The 20,286-nt window shown below is 46.0% G+C and overlaps 1 protein-coding gene across 10 annotated transcripts in view; it reads left to right on the forward strand.

The window, feature by feature from the left end:
• Nucleotides 1-20,286, forward strand: part of agrn (agrin) — a 279,643-nt gene that overhangs the window by 256,240 nt on the left and 3,117 nt on the right. For 4 of the 10 annotated variants that reach the window (XM_030421897.1, XM_030421899.1, XM_030421905.1 and 1 more), the window contains 11 exons: nt 1,511-1,601; nt 2,118-2,282; nt 2,434-2,545; nt 4,687-4,698; nt 6,591-6,707; nt 8,624-8,807; nt 9,685-9,772; nt 10,614-10,637; nt 12,476-12,508; nt 14,440-14,664; nt 16,117-16,220. In XM_030421897.1, the coding sequence (XP_030277757.1) occupies nt 1,511-1,601; nt 2,118-2,282; nt 2,434-2,545; nt 4,687-4,698; nt 6,591-6,707; nt 8,624-8,807; nt 9,685-9,772; nt 10,614-10,637; nt 12,476-12,508; nt 14,440-14,664; nt 16,117-16,220 (1,155 nt within the window). The remainder of the gene's footprint in view (nt 1-1,510; nt 1,602-2,117; nt 2,283-2,433; nt 2,546-4,686; nt 4,699-6,590; nt 6,708-8,623; nt 8,808-9,684; nt 9,773-10,613; nt 10,638-12,475; nt 12,509-14,439; nt 14,665-16,116; nt 16,221-20,286) is intronic. The other 6 variants (XM_030421902.1, XM_030421906.1, XM_030421907.1 and 3 more) reach the window with 4 other exon arrangements.

Consider the following 20,286-nt stretch of genomic DNA (forward strand, 5'->3'; position numbering starts at 1 on the left):
TGTAATACCCACCATCAAGGGCTTTTCTCAAGGGTGTTCCAATAGTATTGGATGGCCTCCTTCTCTGTGTGCTTCTGCCCTGTGATAGTGTAAATCATTACAATTTAGTGATGAAAGCAGGATCACTTGAACTCAGCCAGTCCTTGAAAATATAACCGCAGGGAGGAGTTTAAATTTCAAGCAATGTTTTACATTCAGCACCTTAACTAAATTAAGCCTGGGACCAGCTAATGTGTGTGTGAGAGACAGACAAGTGTGTGTCTGATTCACACTGGAAGCATTTCTGTTGCGGAGCTGATTGATTGGAGGCGGGTCTTGGGGGCTCTGAGTGCAGCTACAAAGTTTTGTTTTGTGCATTTGTAGCTGCTTTGCTTTTGCCTTTCCCGATTTTATATTGTTTTGATGGGTTTTATTGGAGGTACTAATTAGGTAGCATTACTACAATATAAACAAAATTACCTCGGAGCTTACCTCAGATGCAACAGCTCCCTAAGTATCGCCTCTGTGCCGTTTATTTTCACAGGATAATTGTAAAAGTGTTCAACTTGTCCAACTTGCCTTGGTCGTCAGGCTCAACTCGTCTCGCTGGTTTCCCTGGTCACCCATCTCTCTCCGCTGGCCAGACCTCTGGTGACTTATTGATCGGGGTGCTTTCGTTTTGAAAACGGGCTGAAATAGAGAAAACCCCCTCCACACTCCTCTATTAGAAACTACTTTCTGAACAGCTCCGTCACTCTAATAGAGTTCTTTTTAGTGCACGTGTACTCATTGTGCGTGCAAGACTGTTTTTCCCTCTCTTCCATGGTGCTTGCCATCATCATTAGCAGTCTTCTGCACAATAGCTAATTAGCTTTCTCATCTCCGTCTGCCTTCCCCATCCCAACTCGACTCAGCTAATCCCAGCCAATTACGAATAAAAGCTTTCTTGCCTGCTACATAGGTATGTGTCTTTGTGCGCGTGTGTGTATGTGTGTACGTGAGCGTCTCGTATTGCATATCCATCTGAATGATGCTAGTCTCTGCAAACAGCACCATAAACACATACCCCCGGGGTGACACTTGAGTGATTTTTAATGTCAAGCCACTTGTTAGAAGGATGGCATGGTGCCTGTCCTAATCACTCCAGACAGCCAGAAACGGGACAGCCAGACGCGGACCCATCGCAAAGACATGAATTTGTAAAAAGGCCTGCCAAAAATACAATGGCTGCATTATTTCATGGGTCCCGGCTGAGGTGTTAAACTCTACATGTCTCCAAAGGTTCTTTGTCATACTGTGGCGGGCTGTGTAATCAGTCTGACATAAGGCTTTTTGAATTTTTTTGTTTGAATTTCTGTCAAGAGAAAGTCTTAATCCCAAAGGCTATGAAAACACAAATCCATCTCTTTCCAGAACGCTGACAGGTTCCTCAAAGATACACTGACTATCCCCGGATTTGCAATTCTGTCAGCAACAAAAAAAAAAAAAAAACGGGACCTGAGGATGAATATAGTCTCTTTGTTTTTTCCAGTGGCTGAGAGGAGAGGGGCTTACATGCCGCTGTTCAACGGGGACTCTTATGTGGAGCTGAAGGGGCTCTATCTCTACGGGCACGACCTGCGGTAAGTCTCATGGGTCCGCATGGAACCCACACGGCTAAGACCGCGTGTTAGCGAACGCGTGATATCATGTCGTTTTTTCCGTGCCGCGGACAGAGCTGAAGTAGTAATACAGTGTGTAAGGATTCGCCTTTCAGATTAACACTCAAAACAAACAGGGAGCAGCATATCGCCAGAGTTACTGCTATCTGCTGCTTATTGTCGCTGCCCTTAGCCAGTTAGCTCAGTTAGCCGTGCAGCTAGTGGTGCAGCTAGGGGAGTTGTTTTACACCAGTAGATCAGAAGCCTGGACCGGTAAGGGTGCAAACTAGCGGGTTAATCTCCTTCTGTAGATATCTGTGCACCATGTTACATCAACATGTCTTAACTGCTCTTTATACACATTCTGTTTCATTTTTTTTCCGATCTCTAACTCATTTCCATATAAAAAAAAAAGAGCACCAGTGCACCAAAACAAAGCAAACAAGAATCTTTTGATCATATGCACAGTTCTCCCTGACTCTTTGCGTGTGTCTGCAGCCAAAAGCTCAGCATGACAGTGGTTCTCATGGCCAACGACTCCAACGGTTTGATCTTCTACAACGGGCAAAAATCCGACGGAAAAGGAGACTTCATCTCTCTGTCTCTCAACAACGGCATCCTGGAATTCCGCTACGACCTGGGGAAGGGACCCGCTACCATCAGGTGAGCGCCGTCGTCTAGGAGAGGGGTTAACTTACACAGCTGGGGGACAAAACCACTCTGTTGAGACGAGACATGTATAAGATTAACTGGGGTTTTGACAGACTGCAGGTATAGTATATTGTACATGACTCACCTGAGTGTGTCATTTTAGGAGTAAGGAACCAATCCAGCTGAACGTGTGGAACACCATCAACCTGGAGCGCTCCCACCGCAAAGGAGAGATCAGGGTGAACAACAGGGACGCCGTCAAAGGGGAGGCACCGGTAAGAAAGAGCAACTACCAGGCCGCTTTTAATGGTTACGTTGCTTTTGGCATGCAGGGATGAAAAGCCTTTACTATGCTTAGCCTTGCTTGTGCCGTGTATACTATATTTGTTTGATCATGTCGTCGCCACATCCTCGAGCCTGCGCGCTCCCTTCGCGCCTTTGTCGCGGCGGTTCAGCTCGCCACTTCAGGCACAGTTGAATCAGCAAACGTTCCCCCTTTGCTGAGGTTATCCACACTGGTTCACACCAGCCGCCTCTGCCGGGCTTGATTTGCTTGGAAATACGCCGCTATCTCTCGACACGCGTCAAGGTAAGAGGGAGAGCTCCAGATGTAGAGGGCCAGTTTGACAAGCTGTCTTAATTTTGGAAGTCCTATAAAAAATTTAAAAATAAACTCTGCCTTTCAGCTTACTGACACGCTGGAGATAAAAAAAAAACTTGGTGTTGCATACAGAGAGCGAAAAAGCAGCTTTTACTGCTGGTGTACAGGCAATTTTTACAAATTCAGCCTTTGAGGTGGTGTCTGGGGAGGTGGAGGCAGATAGAGCAGATAGCAGCGGCGCGAGGAGCGTAATGAAACTCCTCAGCCCCGCGTCTAGACCAATAAAGCAGGTACATGCTTCCAAATGAAGGCGATCTAATAGTTTGATAAGCCTGTAAGTCATCCAATTATATTAAACAGTGTAATTTGTGATTATGAACATGCACTCTGTCAACTCCATCATCTTCCACTAAGACGCGACGCTCTCCTCCGCTTTTTTTTTTCCTCTCCCTTTCTCTCTCTCTCGCTCGTGCCGCTCCGTCCTTCCCCCACCGCCTCCCATCGTCCGTATGGTAATTGTGTTTTACTCCAGCAACACAGGCAGAAAATCTTATTAAAAGGAGGAGAGCAAGGGGAAGAGCGAAGATGGGTGGGGAGGGGGAGAACGCTAAGGGATGAGCTGGGGACTAGTTATGGAGCTCAATGCAAGGAGAAGCATCCAGTATGGCTCTCAGCTAATTCCCCCCCCTCCCCCCGCTCCTGCTCTAAGAACTGAGGGGGAGTTCTAGGAGGGCTTTTGCTCAGAGAAAGCACCTATCATATCAAAGGTGGTCACACACAGGCACATGTGTGGATACAGAGTGCATGCCGGGAGTGTTCAACATATCAAAGAGGGCTCAGGGGCCGCCAGCATGATGGAGTGCGTAGTACATACTTTGAAAAGGCACACAGGTACAGATAGGAGGAATAAAAAAATCTCAGTGAATGGCAGCAGTCTGTAAATGAGGTTGAGTTAAGAGGCACAACTCACCGTCCCTCTTCCGCAGAGTTTTTTTTTTTTTTTTTTTTTTTTTCCTTTCATCTTTTCTTAGTGGCACCAGCTGCTTCGTGCATTCCCTTCTTAGACCTGCCACCTCATTTGCATCCAGTGTAAACTCGCGTGTGCACAGCTTTGTGGGTTGTGTGTGTACGTACAGTGTATAAAGCAAAGGTGCATGTGCAAAAAAAAACAAAAAAAAAACAAGTGGGCTCTTCACATTCTATGTATTCTTATTTACAGGAGACACATTATGCTCGTTTTCATAGGTTTGTATGCATTAATGCTCGAAAAAACACAGTTCACTTCCCTCATACTGCGTTCCCCCTCTTGTCTTTAAAAAACGCTCTGTTTGAGCTCCTGACTCTTTAAGGCTGCTGAAAACCCAGTCTGCTCTGATTGGTCGGCTCACACGCGCCTGACCCAGCGCCGCTAACGGCAACAGAGCAGCCGCGCTAAATCAAGTATAGCTAAATTATGCAAATGTGAGACTAGGTGACGTCATGCGATGTCGCAAAGTCCCGGATTTACAGGCGGGGCTACTGACGAGGCGTTTAAGAAAAAAAACGAAAGAGCATAATGTGTCTCCTTTGATGTACTTACCTCACTTGTCTGTGCTACACTGCAGCTATGTTTAATGCTCTTACGGATGTGCCCAGTGTGTGTGTGTGTGTGTGTGCGTAAGAGTGTGTGTGTGTGTGTGTGTGCGTTTCGTGGAGCTTCTGCACTCGCCTAGCTCTGCATGCCTCTCTGTGCACAGACACTTACTAGTCTTCCCCTAATAACTCTCTTCCTCCCTATTTTCTTTTCTTCTCTATGATGTGCTGTCTGGAAATAAGAAATCACGCAAGGTAATGAGACAAGTCCCAGTCACACCTAAGCCCATATTTCATTTGAGTCGTTCACTACGTCCTCTCACCCCCATCTCTCCATGCAACAAACAGCTCAGGAATGAAACAAATAAAATAAAAGAAGGTACTGCTGCAGAGCTGCGGGCAGCTTTAAAGGTGCCAGTTCTGGAGATAAACTTTGCCATTTCATATTGCCATACATGCACGCACACACACACACACGCACACATAGCACCGAAGTAGAGCTCTTAAAGAACACGGTTTGGCTTTCACCTCGGCCCATCTGCTGTGGGGGCGGAAGAGGGTGGGAAGGTGGGTGGGAAGAAGGAGCAGAGACAGTCATCTTTGTGACGGCCATTGTTTTTAGCAACAAAGAAACGTCTTCATTAGGCCGGCGTGGGCGGGGATATCGCGCCAGTGCCGCGTGGCTGTCGAGAAGTGAGAGCGAAGGCAGGGGAGGCAAGCGAAGGGGAGGAAGTATACCGGAGGAGACGGTGAGGTGCCAAGCCAAGCCGGGCTGTTCTTTTATCATCTGCTCTCACTTCTTTTTCTGAAACATGAACAATCCGCCATGATATCACAAAGTCGCTCACTCTTTCACCCACTCACCCGCCCCATTACAACACTCACCGAGCAAGCATCACTCCACAGAGCCGGCTGTCCCCTCTCACCGGGTGCCGATTATCACCTGTTTGAAACAGAACATGACGCGCCGCTTCATTGCATGCAATCGTAGAGTCGTAGAAAATTAACCTTGCACAGGTACGGCGAGCACCGCGTTCAGGAGGTGTGACATCTCAAACGAAATCAAAAAGTCCAAGGGAACGGGTTCAGTGACAGTCGCCTGCAGAGATAGCGAGCGTTGCCGAGCAGGAAGGTGTACATAAAGAGCCTGAGGTGGCCGACTCTGTCCTGCAGTTGGTAACAACTTTTGCTCGAGCCCAGAGGCACCAGCCACAGCTGGGTGCGCCGGCTTTGGCCAAGGTCCCCGCCCGGTCGCTGTTGGAAGCGGCTCAAGGTGCAGCGACACAGCCCCGGGCTTCAGCCAAGCACGGCTGCCTCTTATACTCCAAATCCCATCCTAAATAAAAGCATAGCCGGTGCCAGCTTGTCTGCACAAAGCCTGTTTATTTGGCCCCTTCCATCATTTTTCCAGCAATTAACTCCACTTTACCCCTCTGGCAATTACTGCTCTACATAAAATAAAGATCATTAATTCCTTCCTTCTGAAGTGGGCAGGCTCTTCCCTGCAAAAGGGAGGAAGCGGCACCTTGTTAATGCAAAGCAATTGTCCCAAAGGTTTGGTGGAAAGAATCGTATTTCATAGCCGTCTGCTGCGCAAATGAATTGCAATTAATGTGTCGCCACACTCAACTGTTTGAAAGGTCGGTGCTTATGATCAGCCATTCATTAGAGATGTCTGTAAAGAACCGTCCATATCGCAAGTCCAGCCTGCTCCTGATTTCCCTTTGTAGTCTCTTTTTATGTCTCCAAGATAGAGGATAATTGACCACTCTCTCTGAGAGACACAGAAATCAATTACGTTGTAATGTATCAAGTGTATTGATGCGGCGAGAAGGCAAGGAAGTGCAGTTAAAGCCTCTGCCAGTCACAATATGGGTAAATCCGTTCTTTTTAATGGGACAATCTATACGAATGTGACATGTCTGCAAATGTGGTTTATCAATCTCACTCTTTATAAGGATACAACTTGTATCATGCTCCCTGGACGCAAGCACATAGCTCAACAAAGTAAAACCGTAGACCGCTAAGTCCTGAACTGAAAGCCTCTGAGGTAAAACTGCAGACAGCAAAGATTAAATTGGACGTTTTCTTAAGTTTGCACAGCTCCGGCTCACCCGCTGATACCTCTTTATGTCCTGAATCATCAGAACCAGCACGTGGACCTCAACCTCAAAGAGTCTCTTTTCGTTGGCGGAGCTCCCGACTACAGCCGACTGGCAAGAGCCGCCGCACTCACGGAGGGATTCAAAGGAACGATCCAGAAGGTAAATGTTTACAAGGCTCTGTTTATTGAAGCGGTATTGTGTCACTGGATTCGACGGATGTATACATTTTCTTGTAATGAATCAGGGCCATCGTGCCTCGGTAGAAAAATCCAAACCCTAAGTTATTAGCCGTCCAGCTGTCATACTACAGACCCCCGTATTAGTGATTTTCCATTATAAGCTCACACTGTGACGGGCAGTGACTCTGCTCATTTGGATTAGCGTGCACTAATAATAGAATGCACATTTTTTGAAGTCCCTCCCTTTTCGCTACTCTCAGATCTTACCCTGACAGCTTTCCAGCCTTTTTTTTTTCTTTTTTTCTTTCCTCGACTTTCCAGCAAAAAGCTCATCTCTGAGTGCCAAAAATAACCCAGTAGAACAAAGGCAGGATGTTACTGTTTGTGCAAAACTTGTCATTAGTTCTCCTCTGCAAACTTTCCCTTGACAGTTTCGAGCAAATCAAAAAGCTAAATGTGGTGTTTGTCTTACTGGGCCTGTAGGGAATAGTTAATTATGAGGAAGATGGGATGTACTCTCAGTTTGATGTCCCTGTTTAACATGTGTGTTGTATCAACATCCACTTCACGACAGATTTCTCCTGTGTGGTAACCATGTGGAATACATACCGAGAGGAGGCGCATATCGGACGAATTTGCGTCGTCGTAAACAGTTGTTTGCTCTTCTGATGTGTTGTGATGATTAGGTTTAATGATCATTCAGCGGAGAGCGCAAAGCCCCATAACTCAATGCTCTCCTTTGGACAACAACCAAGAGTGCTAACAAATGATAATCTTCAAGTGCTTTGCTAAAGAGGGAATAAATTAAATCGGATAAATGTGACAGCAGAAGCAGTTTAAAGGCGAGATAAGAATCATAAAGGTAGCCCTCCGAGGAAAGCTGGAAAACAATTAATATTACATAGAGCACCACGTAAACAGGTCGATGCAAATAGCTTTAAAGAAGTTTTTTATGATATTATACTTGAGCTTGCAGACAGGGTTCATCCAAAAGCCTCAATTGTTTTTTTTTAACTTTGTTTGGAGGAAGTCACGCCCACAACATATGACGGAAGCCCTGATGACGTAACTTTCCTTCAGTTGCTGCCATGCCTGTAAGAGAGTGGGGGACATATGCTTATTTTCAGGTTCATGAGTTTATTTTGGCTTACTGATAGAATAGGTTTACAGGCTCTAATGCTTGAAAAACACAGTCTTCTCATGCTGCCCAGTGCTGCTCCACTTGTCAGCTTTTTAGCTCCTTGTCTTTTAAAGTGCCCATCTCCCAAATACCCTGTCTGCTCTGATTGGTCAGCTCACACATGCCCGACACACAACGCGACATCCGTAAACATTTTTTTTCCCCCAAAAGTTAGACACAGAACATTTTGGATTATTTAACATGATGACAGACTTCTATATTCCTGTTTTTGTCCTTCCTTCTCTCACTATTTTGAAGTGGGCAGAGCTCGGTTAGTTGGAACATAATGTTGCTGTAACAGTGAGTTCCTGATTTTATGAAAAGATGTTTTTTTTATTGTATTCAAAAGGGTACTTGTGTGGTTTTGACTAATATAATGTAACAATGGTGGATCACAAGAGACAAGTTCAAAAGTCAGAATCAGATGCAGAGTCCGAGTTATTCCAACTTTCAGTTCTTTTATATTAGTCAGAGAGTTTGGTTACATTTTTCTGTGCGACTGTGCAACATGACATTTGTGTTGGATGCCACACTGCCTAGTAAACACCTACACATGTGTGGTCTCCGAGCTGAAGGTGAGATAAGCCCGACGTCATCACCGGGGTTATTTTCTCAGACAGTCTAAAAACGTATCCATTACCACAGAAGACATTCAGTCTGAATGTATGTGAGAAATCCTTTGTGCGTCCCTTTAACCCTGTGTCTCCTCCCCCCAGATCATTCTAATGGGTACCCCCGTCCTCAGAGAGGAGAACGCCATGCGCTCTAGCAATGTAGCCATGTTCCAGGACCACCCATGTTCCCAGGAGCCCTGCCACAACGGAGGCCGCTGCAACCCCCAGCTGGACACCTACGAGTGCGTGTGCCTCAGCGGTTTCTCAGGGGGACACTGTCAGAACAGTGAGTATCTCTGGCCGTCGCTATCTGTCCTCGCAGCCGAATTGGCCTTCCACCCGTTCGTTATCCTAAATATACGTGTTAGTATCAGTACGACTGGTCTGCATGTAAACCTGTGGGCGGCAGTACTTGCTGGCTTGAGATCAGCTCATTATGGCAGTGTAAAAACTGCAGCTTGTCATTGTGACTGTACAAATCGTCCTGTTTCCTCGTCCAACATCATTTGGTTTCACTCGAAAAAAGGAAGCACGGCAGTGTTTCGGCTGCTGTACAGTGTAGTGCGAGTGGGACTGTAATCAGTGACACTTTACGTAACGATACGATACGATACGATATACTAACACAGCTTGTTCTTGGCCCACGTCACTAGTAGATGAACTCGTATTCTCATTTATAATCTGCTTAGAAGACCTTTTGTTTCAATTGTGTTCCGTGTAGGCAAGGTAACGATGCCGACATCGGACAAGTGATGTCTCTTTTATGTCACGGCTATTACCCATTGATTTCAAACTAAAGCGGCAGTTATGAAAATGATGAAACGCGTCGACTGAATATTCATGAAACGCTCTTTTCGAGAGTTGCACATCCCTTTCATCATCTCCCTGTCACTCTGCGAGACGTACACTCATACTGCCTCGATCTGTCTTACATACTCAGTCACTGCCTTCGCCATTAACCTTGTGCGTGTGGCCGGCTGTCCCTTTCACGTTAATTAAAACTACAGATGCACCCGCGCTCCTCCCCTGCCCCGTTTGCTCACACTCCATTGCCTTCAGCTCTGATAACCGAGCCCTCTCTCACTTATTGATTGGTGTGATCTCATCCCCTGAACAATCCTCTCTTCTCTCCCCCCCCCCCCCCCCCCCCCCTTCTGTCACAGCCATCTACGAGAAGTCTGCCGGAGATACCGAGGCCATCGCCTTTGATGGGCGGACGTTCATCGAGTACCACAACGCCGTTACAAAGAGGTAAGGAAGAGGACAAGGGGAACATCCCCATCTATTCGGCTTCATCCAACATCTCCATTGTAAAAAGCTATTAGCCAAATAACCCCTCTGTCTATCCATCTCCTCCCTTGGTAAGCCGTTATGACACTGGTGATGATACCATCAGCGCTCGGGCTTCAGGGTAACTTAAGCGCTCGGCTAATAGCTCGTCCCCTCCATCCATGGCAGTCCTGACAGGATTTTACTAATTAGCGAGACGCTTAACAATGAGAGTGTTGCCTTGAGCGCGCTCAGTCCGTCCTGTGGTCCGCCGCTTACCACACACCGGACGGAACTCACTCATGATGAGACACTGTATGATCATTTTGAATGTGCGAATGATTGTTCCTCGGCATTCAGAAATGTAACGCCCTCGAAAGGGAAATAAGCCGATGACGCAAGTTTAAAATGGTGGAAATCCTGTCCCTTTATGCAGCCGATGAGACGTTTTTACTCTCCCATCCATCTACAAGGCTGGCAAGACTGTGCCTCCAGGTTGGCACAAACAAAAATGTTTACGTGACAAACCTGAAAAGACATCAAGCATACGGCTCTATATCTTCGTCTCGCAGCTCTTCACACAAACACTCCAGAGTGTGAAAGCCGGGCAGCAGTCTGCAGATCGTCTCGCTCGCACAGAGATGCACAACTCGCAAACAACTGGCCGGAGGACTCTGTCGTATACTTGTCTGTGTGTGCGCGTGTGTTTCGCTGTTCGTCTCTCCAGTAGTCCCGTCCTTCAGCCTGACCGCCCCTTTGTCTTTTGTCCGCACATGTCTTGTCTCATATGAATGTCCTTCACTGTCTTTCCTTCTCACTCAAGCCAACTGACCAATGAGATCCCGGAGTAAGTAGACTTTACGACTGGGTGTTCGCCCGGCTCCCGATCAAGCCCGACTAACAGCAACCAGAACAAGCCATCTTTGATAGTTAACCCAAATGAAGAGATTAAAGCACATTCAGTTTGCTGTCATGATTTTCCACACAGAAATCATCCTCAGCGTTTCAAGTCAAATTTTGATTCCAAGCTCCACATCCCTGATTTAATTTGACAGATTTCATTATTTTACACACATCTCGCAGCGTCATAAGATCCTTTTCTTTTTTTTTGAATATATTTTCCAGTCCAAAAAGGGAAGCATGAATGTGTGCATGAGAAGCATTGTGCTCAAACCCCCCCACCCCCACCCCCAGAGAAAATGGATTGCTGTACCAAGAATGTGCAATATTTTTATGCATGGTTGTAACTCGTTCATAAACAAAATGAATTGCCTTGCACTTTACGCTGAATGGCATTATCTGTTATATGGGAAATGAATGAGACCCGTTGAAACCTGCAAGAAGAGGATATACTAAACACCCCTTAACCTAGTTTCTGGTGCCTGTAGAGTTTCTGCCTGGGAAAACCCGCGGTCATGACTTAGTTATTAAGGGGTTTTTCTTCCTGCTCATTAGCTTGGTAAGTAACCTCCTTTCAAAAAAGCCCCACAAAGCGGCGACGCAGGATTCAGCTCAAATTAAGCCGACTGGATTCAGCCCAGAGTTCCAATCCACGCCAGGGCTTCTGTCATTTCGTTTTTGCCAGATCTCGTAACTGTAATTGTGAATAATTACGGAGTCGGCCGTACCGAGAGGCAGTGACATGTTAATCACAGATTTGTCTCCCTTTGTAGATTAGACCTCCAATTGAGATCTCTCTGCAGTGTGTAGCCATGGGCATCAATCTCACTTAGCAGGAGAGGACAGTGGTCCTTGGAGCCAGACTGTCAAAAGTTTAATGGATGTCACATTTGCTAAGAGCCACAGTGAGCGTGAATTCTAAGCAAACCAGAGCCCTGGCGCGGCACTCCGGAGGCGTGCCGATCAATTCAGCCTGATTTGATTTTGAGAAAGAAATGAATACGTTTCTCGAGAGGCTGTTAAGAGCCGGGGCGAGGCCAAAATGTCAACCGCTCACCTTGGGTTAATGTTTCTGTTACTATTTACAGCCCCCTTTGATCGCCCCTCCTTCACCTCTCCGCCCGTATGTGAAACCGCCGGTCGATTTTAGCTCAAAGCCCATTATTTCAGTGACAAATCATACCTCTCCGCCGCTCTCCGCTGGTATGGTGCTTGACCCCATTTTTTGGCAATTGCCCATTTTTTTTTTTTTTTTTAATTCATCGCTCCCATCTCTAGACAGAAGATAATTGCCGCTGCACTGTGGCGGGCAGCGCTCATAAATATAAAGAAGTTGTTCAATAATTGGACACTTGACTTACAGCAGCCTTTGAACTGATGTGGACGCTGACTATGAATGTACTTAATCTTGATTCTTAAAAAAAAAAATTAAAAAAATGCTTCATCCCAGGGCATTTTGGTGCATTAGTCTTCCATCTTGATCCAGCTAAGTTCCCCTGAGAACCTCCTTTAATGGTTGTGGTGTGATCAAGGCTAAGCTACACACTTCCTGCGATCACACGACTGTTGTTATCGACTGTTGACAGGGTCGATGTTGTAGTAGAGCGGATAAGTTATGCTTTTTGCAGCTCCAGGTCTAAACCAGACCTCTGTGAGTCACCCAGCGGACTCACAACCCCCCCCCCTTCCTTCCTCCCCTCCTTCCCCTTCTTCCTTCTTCCTTTCCTTCTGGCCTCTTGCGCTTACACTGCATGCCGTTGACTCTCTCCCCCCTGCTCCCTTAAGTCCCGAGTCTCTGGAAAACCCATCTGACCAGAGGTGAGTCTCTCAAAAGCTTTCAGACTTTGGTGCCGTACGCTCGCCTCTCCTCGCTTCCTCATCCCTCCCCTCCTCTTCAGACAAACCCCCCTCCCTGACCTCTCACAGGGCTAAACCCTCCTCCGCGGGGACAACATTGTTTCCATTAGTGAGATAGAGTTACCAATACGAAACACAAAGAGCCTCTGCTTATGCTTCAATTAATTCTGAAGTTCAGAGCTGTGATAAAACCAGCCCGAGCCGCAGCCTCTTTGCAGGAGCTGTCTTCCCTGATGGCTTTTTATTATTCTAACCACTACTGCCACCTGGAGTTTAAATGGAGGACAGCACCCCGCAGGAGCCTTCTGAGAATTTAAATACACGTAATGAGTAGATAAAATCCCTCCATTTACAAAAAGAAACAGCAGCACTCGAGAAATCTCTAAAGTCGGTGGTGTGTATGAGATTTAGAACGCAGCGCGCCGGCGTTGTTTTATTCATGATATATTCAGCACTTTTAATAACCTTGACCTTATCACTGACAAGCCGCTCCGATGGAGATTTATTGGGCCCTGTAAGCTCTTTGAGGGTTTGCCAGGAGAGGGTTCACTGAGCTGTATTTGTGCATTTTTTTTTTCCTTCTCTCTCTCTGAAAGGGAAAAAAGCAATGGTGCTCTTAAATCTTACTTTTTTTTTTTTGTTTTTTGTTCCTGTTTACCTCAGCGGGTTCAGTTAATGACAGGGGTCAAACTCTCTAACCCAAGCATGTTTTTGATGGAGGAAATCAAATTTGATTCTGGATTCTTTTCCCCACCGCCGCTGAGGTGAACCGGCGCGATCGTTGGCCTGAGCTGTCAGAGTTGCCTTAACTTTAGGCCGGCAGTCAATAAACTTCAAAGTTAAATATCATCCATCATTGCTTCTGTACCGGTTCCTCTTTTCACTCTCGCTCATTACCGAAAAGAAAATACTCAGAGAAACGACTTCTTACAGCGTAAGAAGTGAGAGGGTGCCAGTTTCTCTTTCTCCCCTCCCATTTCCTGTCCTGTTTCTACTCCCATGAGCCTCTCTGCCTGCTGTGCTGACTCTTTTGTCTTGTTGTCTGTCTTGTCTAATCTTTGTCTCCAGCTTTGTGCTGCTCTTGTGTCTTTTCATCCATGTGTCATTGGTTCTCTGTCGTACGTGTCCTCACCTTGTCTTTGTCTTTGTGTTTGTGTTGAAAATACCCTTTGAAGAAGGTAGAAGTAGATCCAGTTGGCAGATGTGCAGGCATTTGCGCAGGTGTTTGCAGATGACGTGCACACACAGTCGTACACACCCAGATTAGAAGTTTGATTCTCTGGATGCCTGCCGGACCCACAAAGAACAGAGGAAGGGTGTTCTTATGGAGCACTGAATGTACGGTGGTGTTCGTGTGCGCACACATCCAGCAGAGGCGCATCGCAGTGTGTATTCGTCTCACACATCGGTGACAGTGACGTACAGTGCCTCTTAAGGATTGCTGGAAGTCGCCTAGTCTCTGCATCCAAATCACCCCCGCAGCTGTAGCAGTCAAGAGACTGGAGATCAAACAGCTGCCTGAAAAACACACACTCACACACACTCAGAGCAACACAGGAAGCACTGAGCAGCGATGCCGCTCAGGCTCAGTAGGATGTAGGAAAGCTAATAGCAAAACAGCCCCCTGCTACTCCTAAACTCAGTCTGCATGCTTAAAATCCGCTGCAACTCTGTTAGTGTGAGGCTGCAGAGTACAAGCTACAAAGCTGTCTGGGCGACATAACACACAGAACCACATGTAAAGACGTGAATTATGGGTAATATACCCCGGAGAACAGCAGAGGTCCCTTCACTTAACATATACAACTGAGCTGCATCAGCTACTTCATAGATTGGATCTCTTCATGATGAATTAGGCCAAAAGCTAATACATGTATTTTCTGTTCTCCTAGTGAGAAGGCTCTGCTGGTGAATAAATTTGAGCTGAGCATCCGGACGGAGGCGACCCAGGGCCTGGTGCTGTGGAGCGGGAAGGGCGTGGAGCGCTCTGACTACATCGCCCTGGCCATCGTGGACGGACACGTCCAGATGACGTACGACCTCGGCTCCAAGCCCGTCGTGCTTCGCTCCTCCGTGCGCGTCAACACCAACCGCTGGATACGCATCAAGGCCAGCAGGTAAGATGGGAGATGACAGGTAGCCGGGGACGAGGAGTGAAAGCCTCTACAGTTAGACCAGGATTAGACTTAATCCATATTGTATTTGTGTTGCTGCAAACTGTGTGATCTCTTGCGTGAATTCCCCGTGGCACGGTGATCCCTTGCACCGGGATGACTCTGATTAGTTTCAGATTAAGGTTACTTTCATGCCCGGTCATGCGTGAGTATGAAGCATCGCGCATCGAATTGCTTAGACACATTACTGGATGTTCAAAAAGGAAAAAAAAACATGTGGCGACATCCCAACACATTTTGGCACATTGTGGAAAATGCGTCCAGGAAATACATTAATTAAATACTATAAGCGGAAACTCGTAACAGTATCTATTTTAACCTGTGCACTGTTTAACCTGCAACGCAGTGAAAATGGAATAGAATTTGAATAATAGATCAAATTAAAGGGCAGGAATCCACATAGCTTTATTTAGGAATATGCAACATGTAAGTGCAGAAGCAGCTGAAATAATGAAGCTGGGATGAATTAGATTTCCACAGGGCGACCCTCTTGTCCAGGGCTCCTATGTCAGATAACAGCGGTGAATATTAATATGATTTAAGTCAAATTACCGCAGACATTTTGTATATACTCGCACACCTAGAGCATGTTTCCGCAGTAACCACATAAACAAATAACCCATAAATTAGACTCAGTTCAAACAGGTTCTGTTCTGCTAGATGGATAATCATCCCAGATGGGGAGAGAAAACACTGCCACGCCGCTGATGTCACATTAATGGATTCCTTCATTAGAAACAAATTAACTGCCTGAACTTTGAAAACGACCCACTTAAGACCTTCCACGTGATCCGGGCTTTATCGCTGCCGAACATTTGCTTTCAAACATGGCGGCGACTGGAAGTATGGGGGATAATTAGATCGGTTTCATCACGTAGGGCCAAAAATAATCGATCCTCGAAAAGCCCCCACATCCGTTTCTAAACAGGGATTTGGCCAAATCTCATCCCGGGCTTACAGAGAGTTTACTGGAAGATGACATAATTTGGATGCTGATGATGGTGTAAAGCGCAGCATGTGGCGCAGAGCTCACATAGTCACACAGCTATCTGTGTTTGCGGCGTGCCTTTAATGACACCCTCTCCGTTGGAAACTCACTTTAGTGGCATCAAATTAGCCCCGTCGTCACAATTCTTAAGTGTGTGCTAATGCGTAGCGCGGAGCCACCTATAATAAATGGTGCTCTTATGGCATCTGTTAGCTGGTAGACAGGCGCATTTAGAACGCTGCTTGGCGAAGGCAGTTATGTGAGTGCTTAGTGCGCTGGCAGCAGAGCAATGGAGCCTTGATGCTTCAGATTAAAATGAAACTGCTATTTACAGCTTTTCAGTATGACTTGCATGCATCAACCCCGACTTCCAACTGCATCCCTCTCTTCTGCTTTCTCCTCCTCAGAGCACTTAGAGACGGCTCTCTACAGGTCGGCAATGAGGCGGCGGTAACGGGGTCATCGCCTTTGGCAGCAACGCAGCTGGACACAGACGGAGCGCTCTGGTTGGGTAGGTGCCCACACATTTTTTTAAAAAATGAAATAAAATGTCACTCAGCATTCAGACCTGAAAACGTGTCTACAAACGCCGTACATCAAGCCAGGGGAGAGCCTGTAATTCTGCAGTACTTTTTCATCCCGGCCTCTGTAGAAGGCTGCCAGAAAAAATGAGCAGTGAATTCAGTGGCATTGCATAGGATAAGCAAAGTCTCTGGCAGGGAAAAGAAAAAATTGCGGTTTGGGCACAAATAAAAATAAAAAATGTCCAAGCCTATTCAGGTATTGAGCAGAGGAATGAAAAGCTGTCTGACAAATTCAAAAGTTGTCTGCTCTCCGGAATTGAAAGTGACCAAAGCTGGCCTGCTGTCTACCTCCAGTTCAGTTTTTGGTCTGAACTTGGCCTGGAGGATTTGCAAATTTGAAAGAACACGCGCGACATGGCGGCGCTGAACATTCTGAGGAAATAACACTGACGACGGGCAGCGGAGAAAAAGGCAGACTGTTCTTTAAGATGCACAGCGCCAGGCGGCAAAAAGGCCGGTTCGAGAGGAGAAGCGGCAAGTGACATTTAAGAGACACGCTGTGTGAAGAGGTGCGCCGGGGGTACTCGGGTACAAGTGTACAAACACACACACACACGCACGTACACGTACACACACAGGGAGGCAGCGCTCTGGAACAGGTGCTGAGCGAGCCCTGCGGCAAGAATACATAATCCGCGCACAGCCCTCCCATCGAGAGTCCCTCTTCTTTTTAAATCCCCTTTTCACTGTTCATCATTAATTCATCTGTAACTCGCATGAAATTAGCCCTGTCGATCCCCGATTCGGAGGCGCGCAATCCGATTAAAGGGGACAGGGACAGGGGATGTAAAGAGCTCGACAGGGATATGAACTCTCAGCCCGACAGATTAAAAAAAGAGAGAAAACAGGGAAGGGAAGGAGAGATGGGGAACATGGGGTGGGGGTGGGAGGGGGGGAGCAGCGTTGGATTAACATGAAGTGAACAGCGACAGAGGATGCTGGAGGATTCTGACAGTGTAGATAACAGAGACTGAGGAGAGAGAGAGGGAGAGAGAGAGAGAGCAGGGAAGGCAGCCAGGTAAAACATCATAAACCAGGGTCAGCCTCTCTCCCTGCGCGAACCGATCCCCCAGAATTCTGAATTAAGCCGTTTCACGCTGATTTTATTGAGAAAGACACTAATGAGTACTTTGGGTGTGCTGGCTCAAAAGAGTAGCTCAAAACACCATCAAAATGAAAAAAGGAGCCAGCCACACACCCGGCAATTAGGTCATCAAGTCTCCACAAAAGCACTTTATGAGACTTAGTTTTTAAAAAAAAAAAATAAGAGGGAGGTTGGATGATTTGAAATAGAAGAAAAAGTGGAGTGAAGTTAAAGTGAAACGCAAAGTACAAGGGGGGAACATTTGCTTTGAAGTACAAATCCATGATACTAGGACATGTCTATTTTTGAATGTTCTGTGACTGATGGATAAAACACTTTCCTTCCAGTTCACAAGTGCTTTAAAGGTTCATTTGATAAAGAAAGAAAAGTTTTTCCTCTTAAATCTCGTGGTTTCTAAACGAGGGTTGTTCCGATATCGATGTTGCTATCGGAAACGCCTCTGAACCTGCTTTAAGTGCGGGAGTTAGGGTTACTACGCTATACCGTATCATTTAGATATTGGAAATGGGACTCTGCTTCTTCCAAGAAGTTTCCTGTACAGCTGTATTCAACTTAACAGATTTTATACTGCATAAGTAGCCAGTGTCTATAAAGAGCAAGCGACTTGTGCAGCTTCAGGCACGTCCATAACACGACATCCATACAAGTATAAAGTTAAAAATAATAATATATGTGCACCGGTATCTACGGAAGCCCTTAACAGTCAAGGGTCAAACATATTATTTCCTTCGTTTTCCCGTGACAACGAGTTCTATTTTTATTTGTTCTTCTCGAGATATTTCTGTCAATGTCACGGAATGACAAATGTTGTTTTCCAGTGACAACAAGATAATTAATAGTGAGAAAATGATTTCATAAAATTCGACAGAGTGGACCGTTACACACACACACACACTGCTCTGTGGGGTGGGTGTTGGGCGTTTTAAAGCAAACCACATTAACTATTTATTAACTTACTGATAAAGGGTACTCCTCGATGTGACATTCTCAGCTTATACCAGTTGCTACACGTGTTAAGATGCCATGCACAGTATGCATACTGTGCACGGCGCTGCTGGTCTGATAAAAGGAATAAGAGGGAACATTCTTTAGTTTTCTCGCTGGAAGAGATTCATTTCTCTTGTTATGTCGGAATAACAAAGGGTGTGTTCATGAGCTCTGGAGACAATGAACTTTTTACCTCGAGAAAACACCACTTGTTACGTAATAATGACATAAATCATTGTTGATTTCAGGAAAACAATATGTTCGACTACTGACCGTTTAAGCCTCCTGTAGGTATCGGATCAGTACTCAGTATCATCTAATACACAAAGTCCAGGTATCAGAATCGAACTGGGAAGGAAAAAATTGTATCAGAATGTCTCGTATCTACACCCGCACTTTTTCACCTCTTACTTACTACCGCACAATGAACGTGAATGGTATTTGGTTTCGAGAAAAGTGAAAAGCAACATTCAGAAAGTCCCTGAACACGCTGTCAGCGGCTTGCAAAGGGACCGTTTCTTTCACAGAAAGAAGTTTCAAGTTGGGTGATTTGGCCTTTCAGCATTTATTAAAGTCATTTTTGATTTGCAGCCAATCTAGAAGAAGTGAGTAACTAGCGCTGGTATCCAACTTGACAAACAGAAGCTCGCGGCTCAGAGTTTAAGAAACGAGCTGCCGCCAGTCCTTCAGATGCTCTGCTTGATGGACGGGTGGTACGTGAGGAGCTCCCAGCGCGGCGACGTGTGCTGAAAATACTGAAAAATAATGAGGATATTAGCTGTTCATAATTTTCCACTCTGTCACCGCCTTTTATTAGTAGCACACTTCTGAGTACTTCATGCACCATGTCAAATGAAAAGAAGCTTCTCTCGCGTCTATCTTAACTTTCTCTGGCTGCCATGCTTTCTGCCTCTCCCCGCTTTGATCACGGTGGTGTAACAAATAAAGTGTCAGCCTGTCGCGTTCATCAGCCGGTGTCATCATACGGAAGAATCAAAGGCATCGCCAGACAAAGTAATACATACTTAAGAACCAGAAATACATTTCTCTACCAGAATATTTCCGGTACAGCCCTTTGAAGACCTTTACAAGCTGTAATTTTTTGTTATGGAATCCTAACTTTTATCCAGGTGTTTGATCTTTAAAGGGGCACCCCACGCGTTTTAAACATGAAGGTCCGTTTATTAGTCATGGGGAGTACGGCTGGAAACAGTTGTGTAACGTCTTCGGATGCTCTCGAGGAGTTGAGAACATAATCCCTAATGATGTCATCAATGTTTGTTGAAGTGTGTGCTTCGAATTTTTTAAATGTTGTAGGAGAAAGCCGGCGCTGCAAACCGGGGCGGGCGGGGAGTTTCAATGCAACAATGTTATTGGCTGTGTTACGGGAAATGTAGGAAATGTTTTGGGTGCTTCACCAGACCCCAGGATTAGAAGCATGGGTCTAACAATTCAAATCCAGATACAGCCCCGATCGTTCCTAAGAAGGCTGTTCGGTGGTGCATTAAAAAAGCTTGACTTATGTAAAAAATTACCCGGATCTTCTGTGTTAAAGGTCCCACAGAGCGTGCGCATCAGAGACTTCTGAACAGAGATACAGTTATCAAAGCAGGCAGCTTTTCTAGACTGTTAGACAGAATGTTATTCGACCAAACGGCTCAAATATGGTAGTTTGGAAAGTCGAGAAAATTTACACGATTAAATTGTTTTATTACACTCAAGTTAGCCGAGGGCTTGATTAGAAGTTAGCTGCTTAGCTGCCGCAGTAGTCTCTAGTGCGTGTGGGCCGCATGATGTGGAAACTATACCGAAGATCCTTGTAATTTGATACCCAGGAAGTTTAGCTTTTTTTGGTATCCTGCACCGCATAGCACGTGTGTCGTCATCGTGTAAACTTCTGT

This window comes from Sparus aurata, chromosome 7 (genome assembly GCF_900880675.1).
Source record: "Sparus aurata chromosome 7, fSpaAur1.1, whole genome shotgun sequence".
Taxonomy (NCBI): domain Eukaryota; kingdom Metazoa; phylum Chordata; class Actinopteri; order Spariformes; family Sparidae; genus Sparus; species Sparus aurata.